Source organism: Equus asinus, chromosome 21 (genome assembly GCF_041296235.1).
Source record: "Equus asinus isolate D_3611 breed Donkey chromosome 21, EquAss-T2T_v2, whole genome shotgun sequence".
Classification (NCBI taxonomy): domain Eukaryota; kingdom Metazoa; phylum Chordata; class Mammalia; order Perissodactyla; family Equidae; genus Equus; species Equus asinus.
Window position 1 is genome coordinate 19,290,065 of NC_091810.1, and position 20,023 is coordinate 19,310,087.

The window sequence follows — 20,023 nt, forward strand, 5'->3', positions numbered from 1 at the left end:
ACAGTGATTGGTTCAAGGATGGGCATGTGATCCAATTCTGACCAGTGTGATTCAGCCCTGGTACTTTTGCTGGGGACTATTGGGAATCAGGTGTTTTCTTTCTGCTGTGTGCTAGTAGAATATAGGCCTGGAGCTTCTGGAGGCCATTTTTGCCACCACATGGGAGGAATCTACCTGCACAATAAGCCAACAGTGAGGAGAGCAGACATAGGGTATTAAGAAAGAGAGATTGAGAGGAAGGAAAGGAGATCAATCTGATGACACCTGGATCAAGCCACACCTGAATACCAACTCCTGGACTTTTCAATTACATGAGCTAATACATTCCCTTTTATTGATTAGGCCATTTTGAGTTGGCATTCTAATTCAACACTTGTAACCAAAAGGATCCTGACTAGTATAGCTCCCGCCCTTAAAAGTTCTTCCTCTCTGATCTCAAAGCTCTTCCCATCTGTAGACCTTGATTTGGGCAGATATTGTTTATCTAGATTACTGCTTGTCACCCCTGCCTGGGCATATAATAAGTTCTCAGTAAACATTTATTGAAAGCATCAATAGGAGGGGTTGGGACATCTCCCAAGAAGAGGTTGCAGTGACAGGCAGGTAACCAGTCTCAGGGAGAAGCTCCCAGAGGTGACAGTCTAACAGGCAGGTGGAGCAGATGATGGGCAGTCTGTCAATGTGAACTAGGCCTTGCTGGTCCTGGGGCTGGGATCCAAGGTGGAAGGGACTGGGGAAAACAAGGCAGGGTCCACGTCTAGGAAGAATTAGGATGGGGCCTGGTCATAGGGACAAAGCAAGGCCTTACTGTGAGTAAGCATGGGCCCCAGAGCACTTCCACATTCTAACTGCCACTACCCTGGTCCAGCCCCTTGTTGCCACACCCTGGCGGGTACTTCTTCTCTTTCCCCACTAAAATCCTTTCTTCACCCAGCAGCTAGAGTGACCTTTTGAACGTGTAAATCTGATCACATCTCCTTCCTGCCTGAAACCCTCCACGGGCTTCCTCCTGTGCTTAGAGCAACATCATAACAACAACAGCTGACACTCCCACAGTGCTCATGAGGTGCCAGGTGCTGTTCTCAGCACTTTACTTAAAAATAACTCATTTAATTCCCACAACATCCCTATAAGGCAAATACTATTATCGTCATCCCCATTTTACAGATGAGAAAACTGAGGCATAGAGAGTTTTGATAGCTGGCCGGAGTTAACACAGATTAAAATCCAAACTCTTTATCAAGATCTGGAACTTTCTACCCTCAGGTCTTTGCATGGCTGCCTCTATCTTACCAGTTGGGTCCTAGCACAAATGTCACCTTCTTAGAGAGGACTTTCCAGAGCATCCAGTTTATAATGTCTCCCTACTCTCAGTTACAACATCCTCTTCTCCTTTCACATCACTTACCACTTTATTAAAATATCTATCTATTCATTTCCTTACATACTCACTAGTTTCTGTCCTGGCCCATCCTCCTCCCAGGGTGTCAGCTCCTTGACAGCAGGGATCACAACTCTCCTTCACCTCTGCAGTCCAGCCCCTGGCACCGGTGGGCAGAGGCTCAGTAAACATTCGTTAGAATGGAGGGAGGAGGGGAGAAAAGGAGGGAGGAAGGGCTAAGGCCTGAGCTCCTTCAGTATCCTCCCTCCTAGGACTAGAACGAGGATGGGTCCTCAGGGAAGAGAGAATGGAGGACAGAGAGGAATGCGATGAAGAGAGACCTTGGAAAGGAACCCGGGGCCCAGGGACGCCTCAAGGGGCAGCCAGACCAGGCCGCAAACTCAGCTGGGAGAATGTTTCCCTGGTTGGGGTTGTCAGATTTAGCAAAAAAAAAAAAAAAAAACCTACAAGATGCTCAGTTAAATTTGAATTTCAGATAAACAGTGAATAACTGTTTAGTATAAGTAAATCATGTGCAGTATTTGTGATATACTTATATTTAAAAAATATTTTGCTGTTTATCTGAAATTCAAGTTTACAGCGTAGCCTGTATTTTATCTGGCTGCCCCATCCCGGATCCTCACTTTATGCTCAGTGGAATGGGAGATTCTGCCGAGCAGTGGCCTGCTTTTTTTATTTGGAACATTTTGTTTTTACTCCTGAATGAGGAAGTACAATCTCCTTATTGATCTAACTGAAGGAGGATGTCCGTGGAAACAGCAGCTTGTTAGAGGATCTAGGCTCCCGAAGGCGGATAAACACCACAGGGAGGGCAAGATAAATGCCTTGTCCTGCCCTCCGAGTGGCTTTCGGAACCTGCTTGTGCCCCTGGACTTTCCTTCCTGGCCCCGAGGTGCGCTTGAGTTGGTGCTCTTGAAGAGGCAGGAAGAGAACCGCTCAGCCTGGGACGAAAAGGTTTATGGGAATGTGGGCTTATTCCGGTGCTTCACTCATTCCTTCAGTCTCACCAGGCAGCTGGTGGCAGGAACTCAGGGACGAATGGCACTGGGAGCTGTGATGGCGGCCCTCCAGAGATGGGGAGATGGATTCGGACCCCACGACCAATAGGCGATCCAATCTGTCTTCCTGGTTGGACGGGAAGAGGGCATTTCTTTCCCTGTCTTCTCTCTCTCCTTCCTTCCACATCCTTTCTCTTTCCCCTCTCCTCCCTTTCCTTCTCTCAGCTTCCCAGCCCTTTGTCACCTTAAATCTAATTACCTTGTAACCAACTATGCAGTACCATAAAAAGTGGATTACTGGTGCCCTGGGGCCTGGGAGCGTGTATCGTTTTCTTTGTCTCTCCAAGCCCACCCCACTCTCCCTGCCTCGAGAACTAGGCAACACCCTCCAACTCAGCCCGGAGTCCCTTTGCATGCCCCTTTCTGATTGGCTGACACAGACCCAGGGCAGCCCCTATGCCTCCTCCCTGCTGCCCCTCCTCCCCTTCCTGTTGGAGCCCCACTAGGTCCAGCGTCCTGGGATCCTCAAACCTCTGCCCTGTGGCCTTGTCTGCTCAATTATTCCTTGATGAAGTGTCAATGGGTGATCCCTTGGGCTTAAAAAGACCTAGATTCAAGGCTGGATTTTGCCACTGACAAGCTGTGTGATCTTGAATGAGTCCCTTTGCCTCTCTGAGACTCAATTCCCATCTCCTGAGGAGGTCTTTGTGAAAATATCCTGCAGTGGTTAACATAGACTCCTAAACCAGACTGCGGGAGCCCAAATCCGTCCTTTCCCACTTGCCAGCAGAGTGCCCTAAGTAAGTTTCCCGTTTACTTCCCTTCCTCATTTGGTTGGAGTGAATCTGAAATAAGTAAGTATGTGTAAAACACCTACAACAGCGCTTTGCATACAAGTGCCTAATAAATGTCAGCTATTTTTAATGGATATTAAAGTGTTCTGTCCAAATGCTGCTAAAATTACTATTATTTTCCCTTTGAGTATTCAGGCACAGGCCGGGAAAAATCACTTGAGTACAGCTCTGGCTCAGGGGCCGGAGGTTCCTTATGAAGAGAGCCCATAGGAACGAAGCCTTAACCTCTCTGAGCCTCAGCGTCCTCGTCTGGAAAGTGGCAGTAACAACCTCACCTCTGCCTACTTCACGGGGAAGCTCGAGTGCCCAGCCAATGCAAGAAGCACTTAGAAAAATATTTGTTGAATGAATGAGTGCATGAAGTACCTGAGGTGGCAGTGGCAAGTTACAGGGATCTGCCCGGAGCACCGTAACTGCTGACTTGCTGCGCATGAGACGCGATGCAATGGAGTCCACCCGGGCAGTGGACGAGTGCTGAGTCCAGTGGACGAGTGCTGAGTCCAGTGGACAGGCTAGGGGGTGTGCTGGTCAGCGCTTCACCTTTCGATGACGGGTACTCTGATTCTCGCTTGGCGAGAATGCAAATGTATTGGGACGGCCTCTTTGGAAAATCGTATAGTGCTAGCTGGCACAGCTTTAAAAGAGCACCCAAATTGACTTAGTAGTTCCATTTATAGGAAATCATCTCCCAGATATCCTGGCTCAAGTGTGCCAAGATTTATATACATCGTGTGTTCATCGCAACTCTTTGCAATAGTGAAAAACTGAGAACAACTTAAATGTTCCTCAGTAGGGGAGTAGATAAATTGTATTGCATGTCTATTATGGACTGTGCAGCTATTAAAAATAATATTTTTAAAAAGAGGGAGATCTATTTTTATTAACATGGAGAGGTCTCAAGACATATGGTTAAGTAAACAAATAGAAAAACTCAAGTTGACACAGCTATGCATTTAGTAAAATAAATTTGTGGAAAAAACCACATCTATGTATCTGAATAGGAAATATCTGGAAGGCTACATAAAATTATGGTGGTTATCTCTGAAGAAAAGGAATAACTTTAAATTAAAATTTTAACTTCACAAAAGAAAGAGATCCCATTTAAAGTTTTGAGACCCTATTTGCAGTCTGGTCAGTGACAATGTGCGATGCAAGGAAACCCTATTCACGTTTTTGAGCCGAAACTTCCTCCTGTGTAAACTAACAATGAGAATACCTACCTCCTTGTGCCGTGACGAGGTGAGATGAACGAATAGACCCCTGCTCTATTCTTTAGAGCATGAAAAACCCTGCTCAGGACAGGGATAGATCATTACAGCAATCAGGGAAGGCTCCCCGAAGGAGGAGGCAGGAGCCTAGACCTTGAAAGATTTGCAAAGCCTGGATTTAGTTTCATTCCTCTATGTCTTTTCCTAACACTCTACAGGTATTTATTTGTCAATGGTCTGGTACAAAACCGGAAGTGGGTTTTTTAACCACTCACGTTCTGCCAAGAGAGGCCAGACAGAAGTCTGGCGCGTGCGCAGTGAGAGCATCGTTGGCTGAGCTCCGCCCACGTACTACAACTCCCGGCAGACATCGCGCACGGTTTGGGCGCGTCGCGGAATGCTTACGTATCTCAGTAGCGCGGGGAATTTCGAGTGGCGGTGGAGCGCGGGAGGCCAGTGGATGGCGGACCCTCCAGCTTCTTCAGGAGAGACCATGGACTCCCTGGCGGAGCCTCGGTGGCCTCCAGGCCTGGCAGTCATGAAGGTGAGAGCCTCGGGGAGGTTGGGGGCGCCCAGGTGTCCACGGGAAGCCTGCCCCGCCTTGAGGCGGAGAAAGGGCGAGGCGCGAGCTGGGCCTGGGTACCCGGCTCTTCTCTGCCGCTTGCCGACTGCCTGGCTCTGGGCTTCAGTTTCCTCCCCTGAGAAGTAACGGGGGCAGGCCTCGGTCCCGTATGGTGTGTTGAAGTTGGCCGTCATGTGGAGTCGGGTATTCTGCGGTTCAGCAGCAGCCATAACAGCGACCTCGAGAAAAACAGTTACTCTGAACACTGAAAACGACATGACAGCTAATCCTCCCTGAAGGCTTAATGTGTGCCGAGCGTTCTGTAAACTCTCGCGGTACGTTAGTTGAGAATTTCTCCTAGTGACACCGGACGTGATTTCGGGTGGACCCTGCATCAGATAACGTTTATTTAATCCCCTAGCTACGCAGGTGGTCTCCTTTACATTCTCTTTGATTTCTTCTAATTACCCTCCTGAAGCCTAGCGCTGGTTGGTCCTGACTCCTCCCTGATGTGGCCTAACTCCTAACAGTTGTGCATCGCTCTCTCTCAAAGAGATCAGGACTCAGAGTCAGCGCTAGCCTTTTATTTCACCGAATTATTTCACTTAACACTTATTTTTGTGGCTACTTCGTTTTTAGCAAGTCATACCAGTTTCCATTTACGTTAGTGCTGAGCCCTGGGTTCCTGCTGGGTTTGGTTAAGAGCAAATACACTTGGCTGCGTTAACTAGGACTCCGTTGCTTGGTCTTTCTCCTTGCTGTGTGATATTTCTGTTTGTGGCTGTGGGGAAGATCACTTTCTCCTTTTGTTCCTCAGTTTCTGTAAACTTGGGAATTGTATCTGTCCCACTGACTCATAAGGCTGATTTTGAGGATTAAGTAAGGGACTTGGGAGAGATTAAAGTAAGTATTAGGCCTTGTTTTTCCTGCTGTCATCACTGTCATCTACAGTGCTTGAGGACTTGAGATATCCCCGTGGTGAAAAGCTGACGTTGTGGAAGGACTTAAGAAAACTGTAGTTTTGAAGTTGTGGTGGGCTTGGCCCCAAGCTGCAGTGGAGAAGAGCAGAGATTTGAGTGCCAGTGGTTGTGGGTTAAATCTGGTCTCTGCCTCTTGTTTAACTGTGTGATGGTGAGTTAATTACCTAACCTCTGAGCCTGAATTTCCTCAGCTATAAACTGGAGACAAAAATAAAACAGTTTATAGGGTTGGTTAAATGAATTGATGTATGTGGATAGGGATCCTGTTTGTCTTTTTTCACTGTGCTTAACAGAGCGCCTGGCACATAGTGGATGCTCAGAAATTATTTGGTAATTGACTGAAGGTATCTGGAAGGGAGTAAGCCTTCAGTTATATATCTTTATTATTATTATTAGCACTTAACATGTTTAACGTTGAGTATTTCTCCCTTTTTATTTGTTGTTGTGAAGTGAAAGCTTTGTAATTTGTAAAGCTACCTGCTTTGTAGATGTGAGCATATTTCATGGATTTATAGATTCCACAGTGTTCTATAGAGGCAGGTTCCAGGTCTTCTCTGGCTTTGCTGTCTCACCACAGCGCTTAATAGGGTTCAGCACCAGAGGGGGTTCAGTGATGAAGTTGATTAAGCCCATGTTAGAATTGTGGAATCTTAAGGTTGGAAAGCCAGCGCTCTCCAGTGTTTTAATCCCTTTTATAACATATCTGCCAATTTCTCATCTAGTTTTTGCTTGAACTCCTCCAGGGACAAACACTAGCTGCTCCCAGAAGTAGCTCTGTTTGAAGTTCTTTTTTATATTCAGTAGAAATCTGACTCCCAAATCCGTAGTTCCTGACCTAGGATCCATGGAAAGACTTTGGTATCTGGAGTTATTTATAAAATTTTTGTCTATGTCGTATGTTTTTCTGAGAAGTCTATAGTTTTCATCCATTTTTCAAAGGGATCTGTGACCCAAAAAACTTAAGAGCCTTTGCTGTAATTATTTAGTCTTTTCACCCATTACCCACTTCCTCCTTCCACTTTCTCTCTCTCAGTTAGAGAAATCCTGGGGCATCTGCTTGACCACTCTCTATTCAGCCTTTTTTTTTTTTAGTTGAGGCACATGTGGTATGCATTTTACTGTCTTGAAATGGCATGACTGGAAATTTATACAAGAATGTTATAGCTCATTTGATGCAGTGTCACCTTGCACAGATCTTGGTGAGCAGATCTGTCAGAGCCACTGCTCCTCCAGAAGAGGAGGGTTATAGAGAAGAGAGAACAATAGACCCGATGCCAGGGCTCTGGCCTCCTCTCCTGTCTCTACTTTCAATTGATCTTCAATACAGTCCAGCTTTTTGTGTCACTGGTAGCTTACCATCCAAAATAATGGTAGATTTTGGCGTTTTAATGTTTATTTCTTTGGTTTTATTGTAACCAAAATTTCTGTTTTTGACAAATTATAAATGTAGTATGTGTATAGAGTAGCAAAAAATTAAAATTCAGAGTAAGATGACGGGGAAAATGAAAATTACCCATCCTCCTCCCATCCAGAGATAACCTCTGTTGAACGTTTTCTCTTATTTTCCTTCAGTTTTTCTTGCTCATGCACACACATATCTGCAGGGTGTTTATGCATTTGGAATTTGGGCTCACTTTGGAGTCAACCTCTTGGGTTTGATCCAACCACTTATAAGCTCTACAGGGCTTGTCTGCACAATTGGGATACAGATGCTATGGACTTGCTAAGATTGTTATGGAGATTCAACAACATAGTTCTATTATTATATATTATTGTAGCTTTTTCTCTCATTTTTTTAAGTTTCCATTAAAGCACAAAAACATTTCCCCATGGCATTAATTATTTTTGAAAGCATGTCTTTTTTTGTTTTTAATGGCTATGTAATATTTCATTATATGGACTATTGGTGACATTAGTCTTTTTTTGTTTGTATTCTTAAAATTTAGATAATATACTCACATGGTTCAAAAACTACGTGAAAGAAAAGTAAAAGTCTCCCTCCCACCTTGTCCCTCATCTGTCCAGTTTCCTGACCCCTGTAACCATTATTTATTACTTTCTTGAGTGTCTTTTCAGAATTTCTTTATATATACAGGATAAAAATAGAATACATTGTTATTCTCCCTCCCTTTTTAACAAAAGGTAGCATACCATGTGTACTGTCTGTACCCTACTTCCTTTTTTCACTTATCTTGGTAGTCTTTCCATATCAGTACACAAGAGAGCTCCCTCTTTTTTTTTTTCCTCTTAAATATCTGAATGGAGTAACATTTTATTTGAAATGGTTTCGAAGGTTTTAGGCTGCGAGGACAGATCCTTTCCTGTTTGGGTTGCATTCCAGGTTGACATCTGTCTGACTTGCCAGGTGGTCTATTTCTTCACCTCCCTCTGCAGACACTGGCTCTGCTCTTCCCACGGCTTCCTCATTGGGCTGCACCGTGTAGTAATGTGTAGTACTGTGCAGAAAGCACTGGACTGACTGCTGGTAGGGAGAAGGGAGGTTTAGTCCTGGCTTGACTCGTGCCCAGTGTGTGTGTCAGCTTTGGATACATGTTTATTCATTTGTCAAATAAGGGTTTTACCTAGGTAATTTCTAATGTTTGGCTTTGGTGTTCTCTGATTTGGTCCTTAACGTCTGTGGTGAATGGCTACTGGTACCTTCCACCCAACAGTGGCTGTGGGCCAGGGAGTAGGGTCTGAAGAGGAGGCTGGGAGTCAGAGCTGGAAACACATGGGAAGTGGAGCAGGAAGAGAGCAGACCTTTTGTGAAAGGTTGACTGTATGAACAGGAATCTGTACAGTGTCGGCTTTGTCTGTCGAGAGCATTTGGGGTAACCTGAGATTTGAATGTGTAAGTCACATGGGGGTGGTTTTTCTCTGTTTGTCAAGATCCCCAGCAGTTTACGTGGAGTTAGCTTTTGAGTTTGTCTAGTTGACAAAGACGTATTACTAAATTACTTTTTAGGGTATGGAGAAGGAGTTCTGTGGCATACGTTCCAACCTTGGTGTCTTTCTGATAGGTATATATGCATTTTTGCGTTTCAGACAATAGATGATTTGCTGCGGTGTGGAATTTGCTTTGAATATTTCAACATTGCAATGATGATTCCTCAGTGTTCACATAACTGTAAGTATGTGTTGTGTCTGTGAGATAATAAAAATGTGTTTTTTATGTAAGGTAGTGTTAATTTAATACCAAAGATAAATATACATATTTATATCTCACATTTAGCCCCTCTGTCTTCAAGTTTTCAGAAGATCTTTTCTACCACCTTCCTCTTGAATATTGAAGTTTTTTTGTTCTTCTTGGAAGATTAGCCCTGAGCTAACATCTGGCACCAGTCCTCCTTTTTTTGCTGAGGAAGACTGGCCCTGAGCTAACATCAGTGCCTATCTTCCTCTACTTTGTGCGTGGGATGCCTGCCACAGCATGGCTTGACAAGTGGTGCATAGGTCCCCACCTGGGATCTGAACTGGCAAACCCTGGGCTGCTGGAGCGCAATGTGCGAACTTAACTGCTGTGCCACCAGGCTGGCCCCTTGAATATCGAAGTTCTTTATAAGAATCCTATATTTTCTATCACCTCCCTCCTGGATATTCTTATGCCTTTTGTAACATTTATGGCCATAAAGGTTTTGGTCATGATATATGGTTCTTTATTTGCTAAGCACTTTTAGATGTTAAATTTGAGAATTTTTGTTATTAATAGGATAACAGATAGGTAGTTCAACTAAGTAGTCCTTGGTATAGAATTTCAAAGTTTAAAAATCCCAGTGGGAGAATTCTACCAGTGAAGAGTGTTATAGACAGTTTATCACTTAATTTGCTGTGTAATGCTGGGAAGGCTCATATATGGCAATATGTGTGTAGTTCTCTTTGAGTCTAGTATGTATTACTATAGCTTGAGGTATTTAGCACTTAGGGGTGACCTTGTCATTTTTCAGGAGCTGGACATCCAGTTTATGGATAATCTAGGCTCGTGATTTTTCTTGTTCTCTATTTTCAAGTTGATTTGTCTTGGAAAGTTAGAAAAAAAAACAGAGGCTGGCCCAGTGGCGCATAGCAGTTAAGTGCACATGTTTCGCTTCTCGGCGGTCTGGGATTCGCCGGTTTGGATCCCGGGTGCAGACATGGCACTGCTTGGCAAAAGCCATGCTGTGGTAGGTGTCCCACATATAAGGTAGAGGAAGATGGGCATGGATGTTGGCTCGGGGCCAGGCTTCCTCAGCAAAAAGAGGAGGATTAGCAGTAGTTAGCTCAGGGCTAATCTTCCTCAAAAAAAAAAAAAAAAAAAAAACCAAAAAACCCAACAAGTTATGAGCCAGCCCTGATGGCCTAGTGGTTAAAATTCAGTGTATTCTGCATTGGTGGCCTAGGTTTGGTTCCCAGGTACAGAGCCACACCACTCACTCATCTGTCAGTAGCCATGCTGCGGTGGCAGCTCACATAGAAGAACTAGAAGGACTTAGAATTAGAATATACACCTATGTACTGGGGCTTTGGGGAGAAGGGGAAAAAAAAAGAGAGGACAATGAGCAACGTTAGCTTTCCCAGCCAAAAAAAGACAGATACATGCAAAAACATATGTAAAAAAAAGTTAGATTTGAAAAATTATTTTAGTGGATAGTAATAGCTCTCTATAGACAAGATGTAATGAGAGGCTGGCGGTTGTAGCAACACGGGCGTTAGAAATATATTCAGGCTTCACCTTCACCCCTCACTTACTAGGCGGGTTAGTTTGCAAATGCCCAACATTTCTTCAAAAGTAAAAATCTGGTAAGTAATTTCTGCCTTAGAAAATGACTGTGAGAATTTAATGTGCAGACCCCAGTGCCTGGCACATTATAGGCTCTTAATAAATGTTAGTTTCCTTTTAGACAGGTTCACATTAGTAACCAAGGTCAGTTGTGGAGATTGTTTCTAAATGTGTATTAAACACATCTTTTTTGGTATAATTTACATATAGTAAAATGCATCCATTTTAAGTGCAAAGTCAAGTGCACAAGTGTCAATGAGTTATGACAAATGTATGTACCATGTAACCACTACAATTAAGATATTGAGCATTTCTATCACTTGATAGAGTTTTCCCCATCTCACTCAGTATGGCCTCAGGGAATCCTGTGTGGATTTGTTTCTGGATTCTTTGTCTGTTCCACTGATCTGTATGTCTATCCTTGTGCTAATACCACCCTGTCTTAATTACTGTAGCTTTGAGTAAGTCTTGAAGTTAGGCATTGTAAGTTTTCCAACTTTGTTTTTCTTTATCAAAATTATTTTGATTCTTTTAGGATCTTTGCATTTTATGTGCATTTCCATATAAATTTTGGAATCTGATTGTCAGTGTCTGCAAAAAAGCCTGTGAAGGTGTTCATTGGGATTGCACTGAATCTAGAGATCAGTCTGGGGAGAATTGACATCTTAACAGTGTTGAGCCTTCAATATAGGAAAGTGGTATATCCCTCCACTCTAGCTTTTCTTTAATTTCTCACCACAATGTTGTTTACAGTTTTCTGTGCACAGATCTTGCACATAGAAATACATTTTTTTGTGTTGACCTTTTGTGATCTTGCTAAATTGACTTTTAAATATCAGCATCTTTTTTTGTTCCTTAGGAATTCTTGCATACACAATCATGTCATCTGTGAGTAAAGACATTTTCCTTCTTCCTTTCTAATCTGTATGCCTTGTATTTCTTCTTCGTGTACACAGGCTGGTACCTCTAGTGCAGTGTTAAACAGAAGTAGTGTGGTGGACGTACTTTTCTTACTCCCAATTTTATAGGGAAAGCATTCAGTCTTTTAAGTAGATTCTTTGCTATAAGTTTTATCATATTCTTAATACATTTTCATAAATTTATGAGGTTGAGGCAGTTCCTCTATGCTCTTAATTAGCTGAGAAATTTTTTTTAAATCACGAATGGGTGTTAATTTTGTCAAGTTTGTTTTCTGCATCTATGGAAATGCTCATATGATTTACTTTATTTTATAATATGATTAATTACATTGATTGATTTTTGAATATTAGAACAGCTTTGAATTCCTTTCAAGAAACTTATTGATTTAATCTAAGCTGTTGAGTTTATTGGCATAGTGTTTTTTTTTTTAATACTATTTCCTATTGTGCTTTTCACATCTGGAGGATCTGTAGTAATGTCCCCCTTTATTTATGTACTGGAAATGTGTATTTTCTCTTTTTCCCTTGATTGATCTAGCTAGAAGCTTATTAATTTTATTGCTCTTTTCAAAGAACCAGCTTTTGGGTCATTGTTTTCTATATTTTATCTTTTTGTGTTTCATTGATTTATACTCTTTTATCTTTATTGTTTCTTTCCTTCCCTTTACTTATTTGAGTTTAATTTGCTCTTATATTTCCAGCTTCTTAAAATAGAAGCTGAGATCTTTGACATTAGACCTTTCTTCTTTTCTGATATAAGCTTTTAAAGCTATAAATTTCCCCCTTAGCCTTGCTTTGGCTGCATCCCACAAATTTTGATAAGTGTGTTTTCATTTTTATTTAGTTTAAATATATTCCAATGTCTTTTCTGATTTCTTCTTTGACCTATGACTTATTTGGAAATCCGCCGTTTAATTGGCAAATATTTGGGAATATTCCTGATATCTTCCTGTTACTAATGTCTAATTTAATCATGTTCTGGTCAGAGAACTTAATTTGTTTGATTTCAGTTCTTTAAAATCTCCAAAACTTGTCTTATGGCCCGGCATAGGTCTTTTGTGGTTAACGCTTTGTGTATACTTGAAAGGAATACCTATTCTGCTGTAGTTGGGTGAGATGTTCTATAAACGTCAATTAGGTCAAGTTGGTTGATAGTGCTATTTAGGTCTTCTGTGTCTGTATTGATTCTCTATTATTTTGTCTATATGAAGAGAGGAATGTTGAAATCTCCAACTATAATTGTGAATTTGTCTATTTTTCCTTTCACTTTTCTAGGTTTTTGCTTTATGTATTTTGAAACAGTTTTATTAGGTGCATACACACTTACAGATATTTTATCTACTTGATGAATTGACTGTTCCATTATCATGAAATGTCTCTCTTTATCCCTGGTCATATTCCTTCTTCTGAAGTCTTTTTTCTGGTATTAGTGTAGCCACTCCCACTTCTTTAAGATTAATGTTTGTATGGTTTATCTTTTTCTTTTTCCATCCTTTTAATTCTTTTTATTTATTTATTTATTTCGGATGTACATCATATATTTCGAATTCTGTGTAGATTACATCATGTTCACCACCCAAAAACTAGTTATAGTCCATCCCCTCACATGTGAGCCTAATCATCCCTTTTGCCCTCCCCCCTCCCTTCTTTCCCTATGGTAACCACCAGTCCCATCTCCAGTGCTATGTGTTTGTTTGTCGTCGTTTTTATCTTCTTCTTATGAATGAGATCATATGGTATTTGACTTTCTCCCTCTGACTTATTTCACTCAGCATAGTACCCTCAAGGTCCATCCATTTTGTCACAAATGGCCAGATTTCATCATTTCTTATGGCTGAGCAGTAGTCCATCGTGTATAAATACCACATCTTCTTTATCCATTCGTCCCTTGATGGGCACCTAGGTTGTGTATAATGCTGCAATGAACATAGGGGTGCAAGTATCTTTATGCCTTTGCATTTTCAAGTTCTTTGGATAAATACCCAGCAGTGGGATAGCTGGATCATATGGTAGATCTATTCTTAATTTTCTGAGGATACTCCATACTGCTTTCCATAGTGGCTGCACCAGTTTGCACTCCCACCAGCAGTGAACAAGGGTTCCCTTCTCTCCACATCCTCCCCAAAATTTGTTGTTTCCTGTCTTGTTAATTATAGCCATTCTGACCGGAGTGAGGTCATTGTAGTTTTGATTTGCATTTCCCTGATAGCTAATGATGTTGAGCATCTTTTCTTATGCCTGATGGCCATCCGTATATCTTCTTCGGAGAAATCTCTGTTCAGATCCTTTGCCCATTTTTTAATTGGATTGTTGGTTTTTTTGTTGTTGAGCTGTATGAGTTCTTTGTATATTTTGGATATTAACCCGTTATCTGATATATTGTTTGTAAATATCTTCTCCCAATTGTTAGGTTGTCTTTTCAGTTTTTTGATGGTTTGCTTTGCTGTGCAGAAGATTTTTAGTTTGATGTAGTCCCATTTCTTCATTTTTTTCTTTTGTTTCCCTTGGCTGGTCAGACATGGGACTTGAAAAGATGCTGCTTAGACCAGTGTCAAAGAGTGTACTGCCTGTGTTTTCTTCTAGAAGTTTCATGGTTTCGGGTCCTACATTCAAGTCTTTAATCCATTTTGAGTTGATTTTTGTGCATGGTGTAAGGTACTGGTCTACTTTCATTCTTTTGCATGTGGCTGTCCAGTTTTCCCAACACCATTTATTGAAGAGACTCTCCTTTCTCTGTTGTATGCTCTTCGCTCCCTTGTCGAATATTAGCTGTCCATAAACCATCCTTTTACTTCTGACCTACCTGTGTCTTGATATTTAAATTGAGCTTTTTTAGACAGCGTATATTTGAGTCTTGCCCTTTAATTCATTCTGGCAATATCTATTTTTACTTGGAATATTTAGACCTATTTAATATAGTAGCTGCTAGGTGTGTGTGGCTATTAAAGTGAATTTAAGTTAAATAAAATTAAAACTTTAGTTTCTCAGCTGCATTAGCCACATTTCAAGTGCTGAATAGCCACATGTGACTAGTGGCTACTGTATTGGACAGTGCAGATATAGAACATTTCCATCATTGCAGGAAGTTAATTATTGATAAAGCTGGATTTAGATGTACTACCTTGCTTTTTGTTTGTCCATCTATTCTTTTCTCTCTTCCTGCGTTTTAAAAAAGTAATTGAACATTTTTTAAAGTATTAAATCTTTTTCACGATGAACTTGTTAGTTTTATTATTTTAGTGGTTTAAAATATGCATCTTAAGTTATTACACTCTCCCTTCAAACAAAATTATGCCACCTGAAGAGTGTAAAACGGTTACAGTTGTGGGGGCCGGCCCGGTGGCGCAGCAGTTAAGTTTGCACGTTCCGCTTCTCAGCAGCCCAGGGTTCGCCAGTTCTGATCCTGGGTGCGAACATGGCACCACTTGGCAAAAAGCCATGCTGTGGCAGGGGTCCCATGTATACAGTAGAAGAAGATGGGCATGGGTGTTAGTTCAGGGCCAGTCTTCCTCAGCAAAAAGAGGAGGATTGGGAGTGGTTAGCTCAGGGCTAATCTTCCTCAACAAAAAAAAAGAATTAAAACTGTTACAGTTGTGTACTTCTTTTACCCCTTCCTGTCATCCTATTGTTGTCTTTCACATGTGCATATGTTATAGACACCACAATACATTGTTATTATATTTATGTTAGAACAGTCCCTTATCTTTTTCTTTTTTAAAGGTATGGTTTTTGATGAGGAAGATTGGCCCTGAGCTAACATCTGTTGCCAATCTTCCTCTTTTTGTTTTTTCTCCCCAAAGCCCCAGTACCTAGTTGTATATCCTGGCTGTAAGTCCTTCTAGCTCTTCTGTGTGATGCTGCCACAGCATTGCTTGGTGAGTGGTATGTAGGACTGCACCCAGGATCTGAACCCTAGGCCACCGAAGCAGAGTCTGTGAACTTAACCCCTACGCCACTGGGCTGGCCCCAGTCCATTATCTCTTAAATAAATTAAGAAATGAATAAAATGTCTTTTATATTTACCCACATATTTATCATTTCTGATACTCTTCTTTGTATATATCAGAGTTTCCTTCTGGTATCATTTTTATTCTCTCTGCTACGTTTCTTGTAGTACAGATAGCTGCTAAAGAATTCTCTCAGCTTTTGTTTGTCCGACGAAGTTATTTCATTGCTTTTTGAAGGATGATTTCAATGGATACAGATAGAATTCAAGGTTAACATTTTTTTTTTTCATTTCAGAATGTCATTCTACTGTTTTCTGACTATATTGGTTTCAGACGAAACCAGATGTGGTTCTCTTGTTTATAGCTTTCTGTATATAATGTGCCATTTTTCCTCTGGCTGCTTTTCAGATTTTCTCTTTATCACTGGTTTTTAGAAATTTGTAATGTCCTTTATTGTGGTTTACTTTATGGTTGTCCTGCTTGGGGTCCACTGAGTTTCTTCAATCTGTGAGTTTATATTTGGAAAAGTTTTAGCCCTTTTATCTTTGAATATTTTTCTGTTCACACCCACACCTTCATGCCCCACCCCAATTCTAATTATACTTTGTTTGAGCTTAATTACACTTAATTCAACTGCTTGATATTTACCTACAGACATTCTTTTTTGTTTTTCACCTCCTCCCCTTTCTGTGCTTAATTTTGGATAATTTCTATTGCTGTGACTTCAAGTTTATTGATCTTTTATTCTCCAGTGTCTCATCAGGTGTTAGTCTCATCCAGTGAAGTTTTCATTTCAGTTATTGTATTGATTGTCTCTAGAAATTTCTTTCTTTTTTTGGTGAGGAAGATTGGTCCTGAGCTAACATCTGTTCCCAATCTCCCTCTTTTTGCTGAGGAAGACTGGCCCTGAACTAACACCCATGCCCATCTTCTACTTTATACATGGGATGCCTACCACAGCATGGCTTTTTGCCAAGTGGTGCCATGTTCTCACCCAGGATCCAAACTGGCGAACCCTGGGCTGTCAAAGCAGAGTGCATAGACTTAACCACTATGCCACTGGGCCAGCCCCTAGAAATTTCACGTTTTACGTATCTTCCATTTCTTTCCTCATTAGGTTTATGTGTAGGTGTGTGTATTTTAATCCTTGAATATATTGAACTTATTTCTGGTAGCTGGTTTACCTCTCTGTCTGCTCATCCACTGTCTTTGTCATTTCTAAGTCTGTATCTATTGATTGATTCTTTTTTTCCCCTTCCTGACTATAGACCACATTTTCTTGTTTCTTTGTGTGTCTGATGATTTTTGATTGGATGCTTGCCATTGTAGTGTTTACATTTTTGAGAGTCTAGATTTGTTATGTACTTTATTGGAGTATTGGGCTTTGTTATTGGCAGGCAGTTAAGTTACTTGCCTATCAGATTTGATCCTGTCAAGTTTTGTTTTTAAGCTTTGTTAGGGTGGGTGTAGAATAGCTTTCTTTTGAGGAAGATTAGCCCTGAGCTAACATCTGCTGCCACTCCTCCTCTTTTTGCTGAGGAAGACTGGCCCTGAGCTAACATCCATGCCCATCTTCCTCTACTTTATATGTGGGACGCCTACCACAGCATGGCTTGCCAAGTAGTCCCATGTCTGCACCTGGGATCTCAACCAGTGAACCCCGGGCCACCGAAGCGGAACGTGTGCACTTAACCGCTGCACCACCCAGCCGGCCCCTACAATAGCCTTTTTTTATAGGGCATTTTTTTGGGAGGAGTGGTAAAAAACACATAACATGAAATCTCCCATATTAACAAACTGTTAAGTGTACAATACAGTATTGTTAACTATATGTGCATTGTTGTATAGCAGATCTTTAGAACTTTTTGATCTTGCATCACTGAAATTCTATACCCATTGCACAGCAACTCTGCATTCCCCCCAACTCCCAGCCTTAGCAACAACTGTTCTACTTTATGCTTTTGTGAGTTTGACCAGATACCTCATGTAAGTAGAATCATGCAGTATTTGTCCTTCTGCTTTAGGCTTGTTTCACTTAGCTTACTGTCCTCAAGGTTCATCCATGTTGTAGCCTATGACAGGATTTCTTTATTTGTTAAGGCTGAATAATATTTCATTGTATGTATATATCACATTTTCCTTATCCATTCATCTGTTGTTGAACACTTGGCTTGCACCCACCTTTTGCTATTGTGAATAATGCTGCTGTGAAGACAGGAGTGCAAATCTCTCTTTGAGATCCTGTTTTCAATTCTTTTGGATAAATACCCAGAAGTGGTATTGTTGGATCATATGATAATTCTATTTTTAATTTTTTGAGGAGCCTTTTTACTGTTTTCCATAGTGGCTACACTGTTTTACATTCCCATCAACAGTGCACAAGTGTTATAATTTCTCCACATTTTCACCAACACTTGTCATTTTCTGTTTTTTTTTTTGATAATGGCTATCCTAACAGGTGTGGGGTGATATCTCGTGTGGTTTTGGTTTGCATTTCCTGCAGGATTAGTGCTGTTGAGCATCTTTTGATATACCTGTTGGCCATTTGTATATCTTTGGAGAAATGAGTCCTTTGCCCATTTTAAATCAGGTTATTTTTTTTTTCACTATTGAGTTACAGACATTCCTTATATATTTTGGATGTTAACTTTTTATCAGATATATGGTTTGCACATATTTTGTCTATTTTGTAGGTTGTTTTTTATTTTGTTCATTGTTTACTGTGCAGAAGCTTTTTAGTTTGATGAAATCACACGTGTATTTTTGCTTTTGTTGCCTTGGCTTTTGGTGTCACATCCAGGAAATCATTCTCAAGATGAATGTTATGAAGCTTTTCCCCTTGGTTTTGTTCTGGGAGCTTTATAGTTTTAAGTTTTCATTCTTTTTCATGTGGAAATCCAGTTTTCCCGGCCATCTTTTGTTGAAGAGCCTGTCCTTTCTCCATTGTGTCCTCTTGGCACCCTTGTCAAAGAGCATTTGATTTTATATGTGTGGGTTGATTTCTGGGCTCTCTGTTTTGTTCCATTGGTCTGTATTTCTTTATGCAGTACCACACTGTTTTGATTACTGTAGCTTTGTAACAAGTTCTGAAGTCTGGAAATGTGAGGTGTCAGCTTCATTTGCCTTTCAGATTGTTTTGGCTGTTTGAGGTCCTTTGTGGTTCCATATGAATTTTAGGATTGATTTTTCTATTTCTGCAAGAAATGCCATTGGGATTTTGATAGGGATTGCATTGACTCAATAGGTTGCTTGTCATTTTCTATCATTTTAACAATATTAAGTTGTCCAGTGGATGAACATGGACTGTCTTTCATTTATTAGTGTCTCCTTTAATTTCTTTCAGCAGTGTTGTAGTTTTCAGTATACTCATCTTTTGCCTCCTTGGTTAAGTTTATTCCTAGTATTTAATTCTTTTTGATGCTATTGTAAACGGGATTGTTTTCTTAATATCTTTTCCGGATTACTCATTGTTAGTTTATAGAAGTGCAACTGATTTTTTAGTTGTTTTTGTATCCAGCTGAATACATATATTTTCTGAAAATACTTATTTGCTGAATACATTTATGTTAACAATTTTTTTTGTGGAATCTTTAGTTTTTTCTACATATGAGATAATGTCATCTGTGAACAGAGATAATTTTACTTCTTCCTTTGTGATTTGGATTTTTTCTAGTTGTTTTTCATGTATAATTGCTCTAGCTGGGACTTCCAGTGCTATGTTGAGTAGAAGTGGTGAGAGAGGGCATCCTTGCCTTGCTCCTGATCCTAATGGAAAAGCTTTTAGTTTTTCACCATTGAGTATGATGTTAGTTGTGGGCTTTTCATAGATGGCTTTTATTGTGTTGATGTAGTTTCCTTATTATTTTGTTGAGTATTTTTATTATGAAAGGGTGTTGAATTTTGTTAAATGCTTTTTCTGCGTCTATTGAGATGACGTGATTTTTATCCTTGTTCTGTTAATGTGGTGTGTTACATCGATTAATTTTCGTATACTGACCCATCCTTGCATCCCAGGCATGAATCCCACTTGGTCATGGTGATGATCCTTTGAATGTGTAGTTGAATTTGGTTTGCTAGTATTTGTTGAGGATTTTTGCGTCTGTATTCATCAGGGATATTGGTCTATAGTTTTCTTTTCTTGTATTATCTTTGTCTGGCTTTGGTATTAGAATAATGTTGGCCTCATAAAATGAATTTGTATGTGTTTCCTTCTCTTCAGTTTTTATGAAGGGTTTGAGAAGGACTGGCATTAATTCTTCCTTTAATGTGCGGTAGAATTCTCTGGTGAAGCCATCTGGTCTTGGGCTTCTCTTTGTTGGGAAGTGTTGGGTTTTTTTGATGAAGAATATTGTCCCTGAGCCAACATCTGTGCCAGTCTTCCTTTACCTTGTATGTG

At 40.7% G+C, this 20,023-nt stretch overlaps 1 protein-coding gene across 5 annotated transcripts in view; it reads left to right on the forward strand.

Moving 5' to 3' along the window:
- The first annotated feature begins 4,850 nt into the window (after positions 1-4,850).
- RAD18 (RAD18 E3 ubiquitin protein ligase) overlaps positions 4,851-20,023 on the forward strand; it is a 160,038-nt gene continuing 144,865 nt past the window's right edge. For 4 of the 5 annotated variants that reach the window (XM_014857934.3, XM_014857933.3, XM_014857935.3 and 1 more), the window contains exons 1-2: positions 4,851-5,006; positions 9,050-9,131. In XM_014857934.3, the coding sequence (XP_014713420.3) occupies positions 4,860-5,006; positions 9,050-9,131 (229 nt within the window). In that variant the 5' untranslated portion in view covers positions 4,851-4,859. The remainder of the gene's footprint in view (positions 5,007-9,049; positions 9,132-20,023) is intronic. The other variant, XM_070492601.1, reaches the window with a different exon arrangement.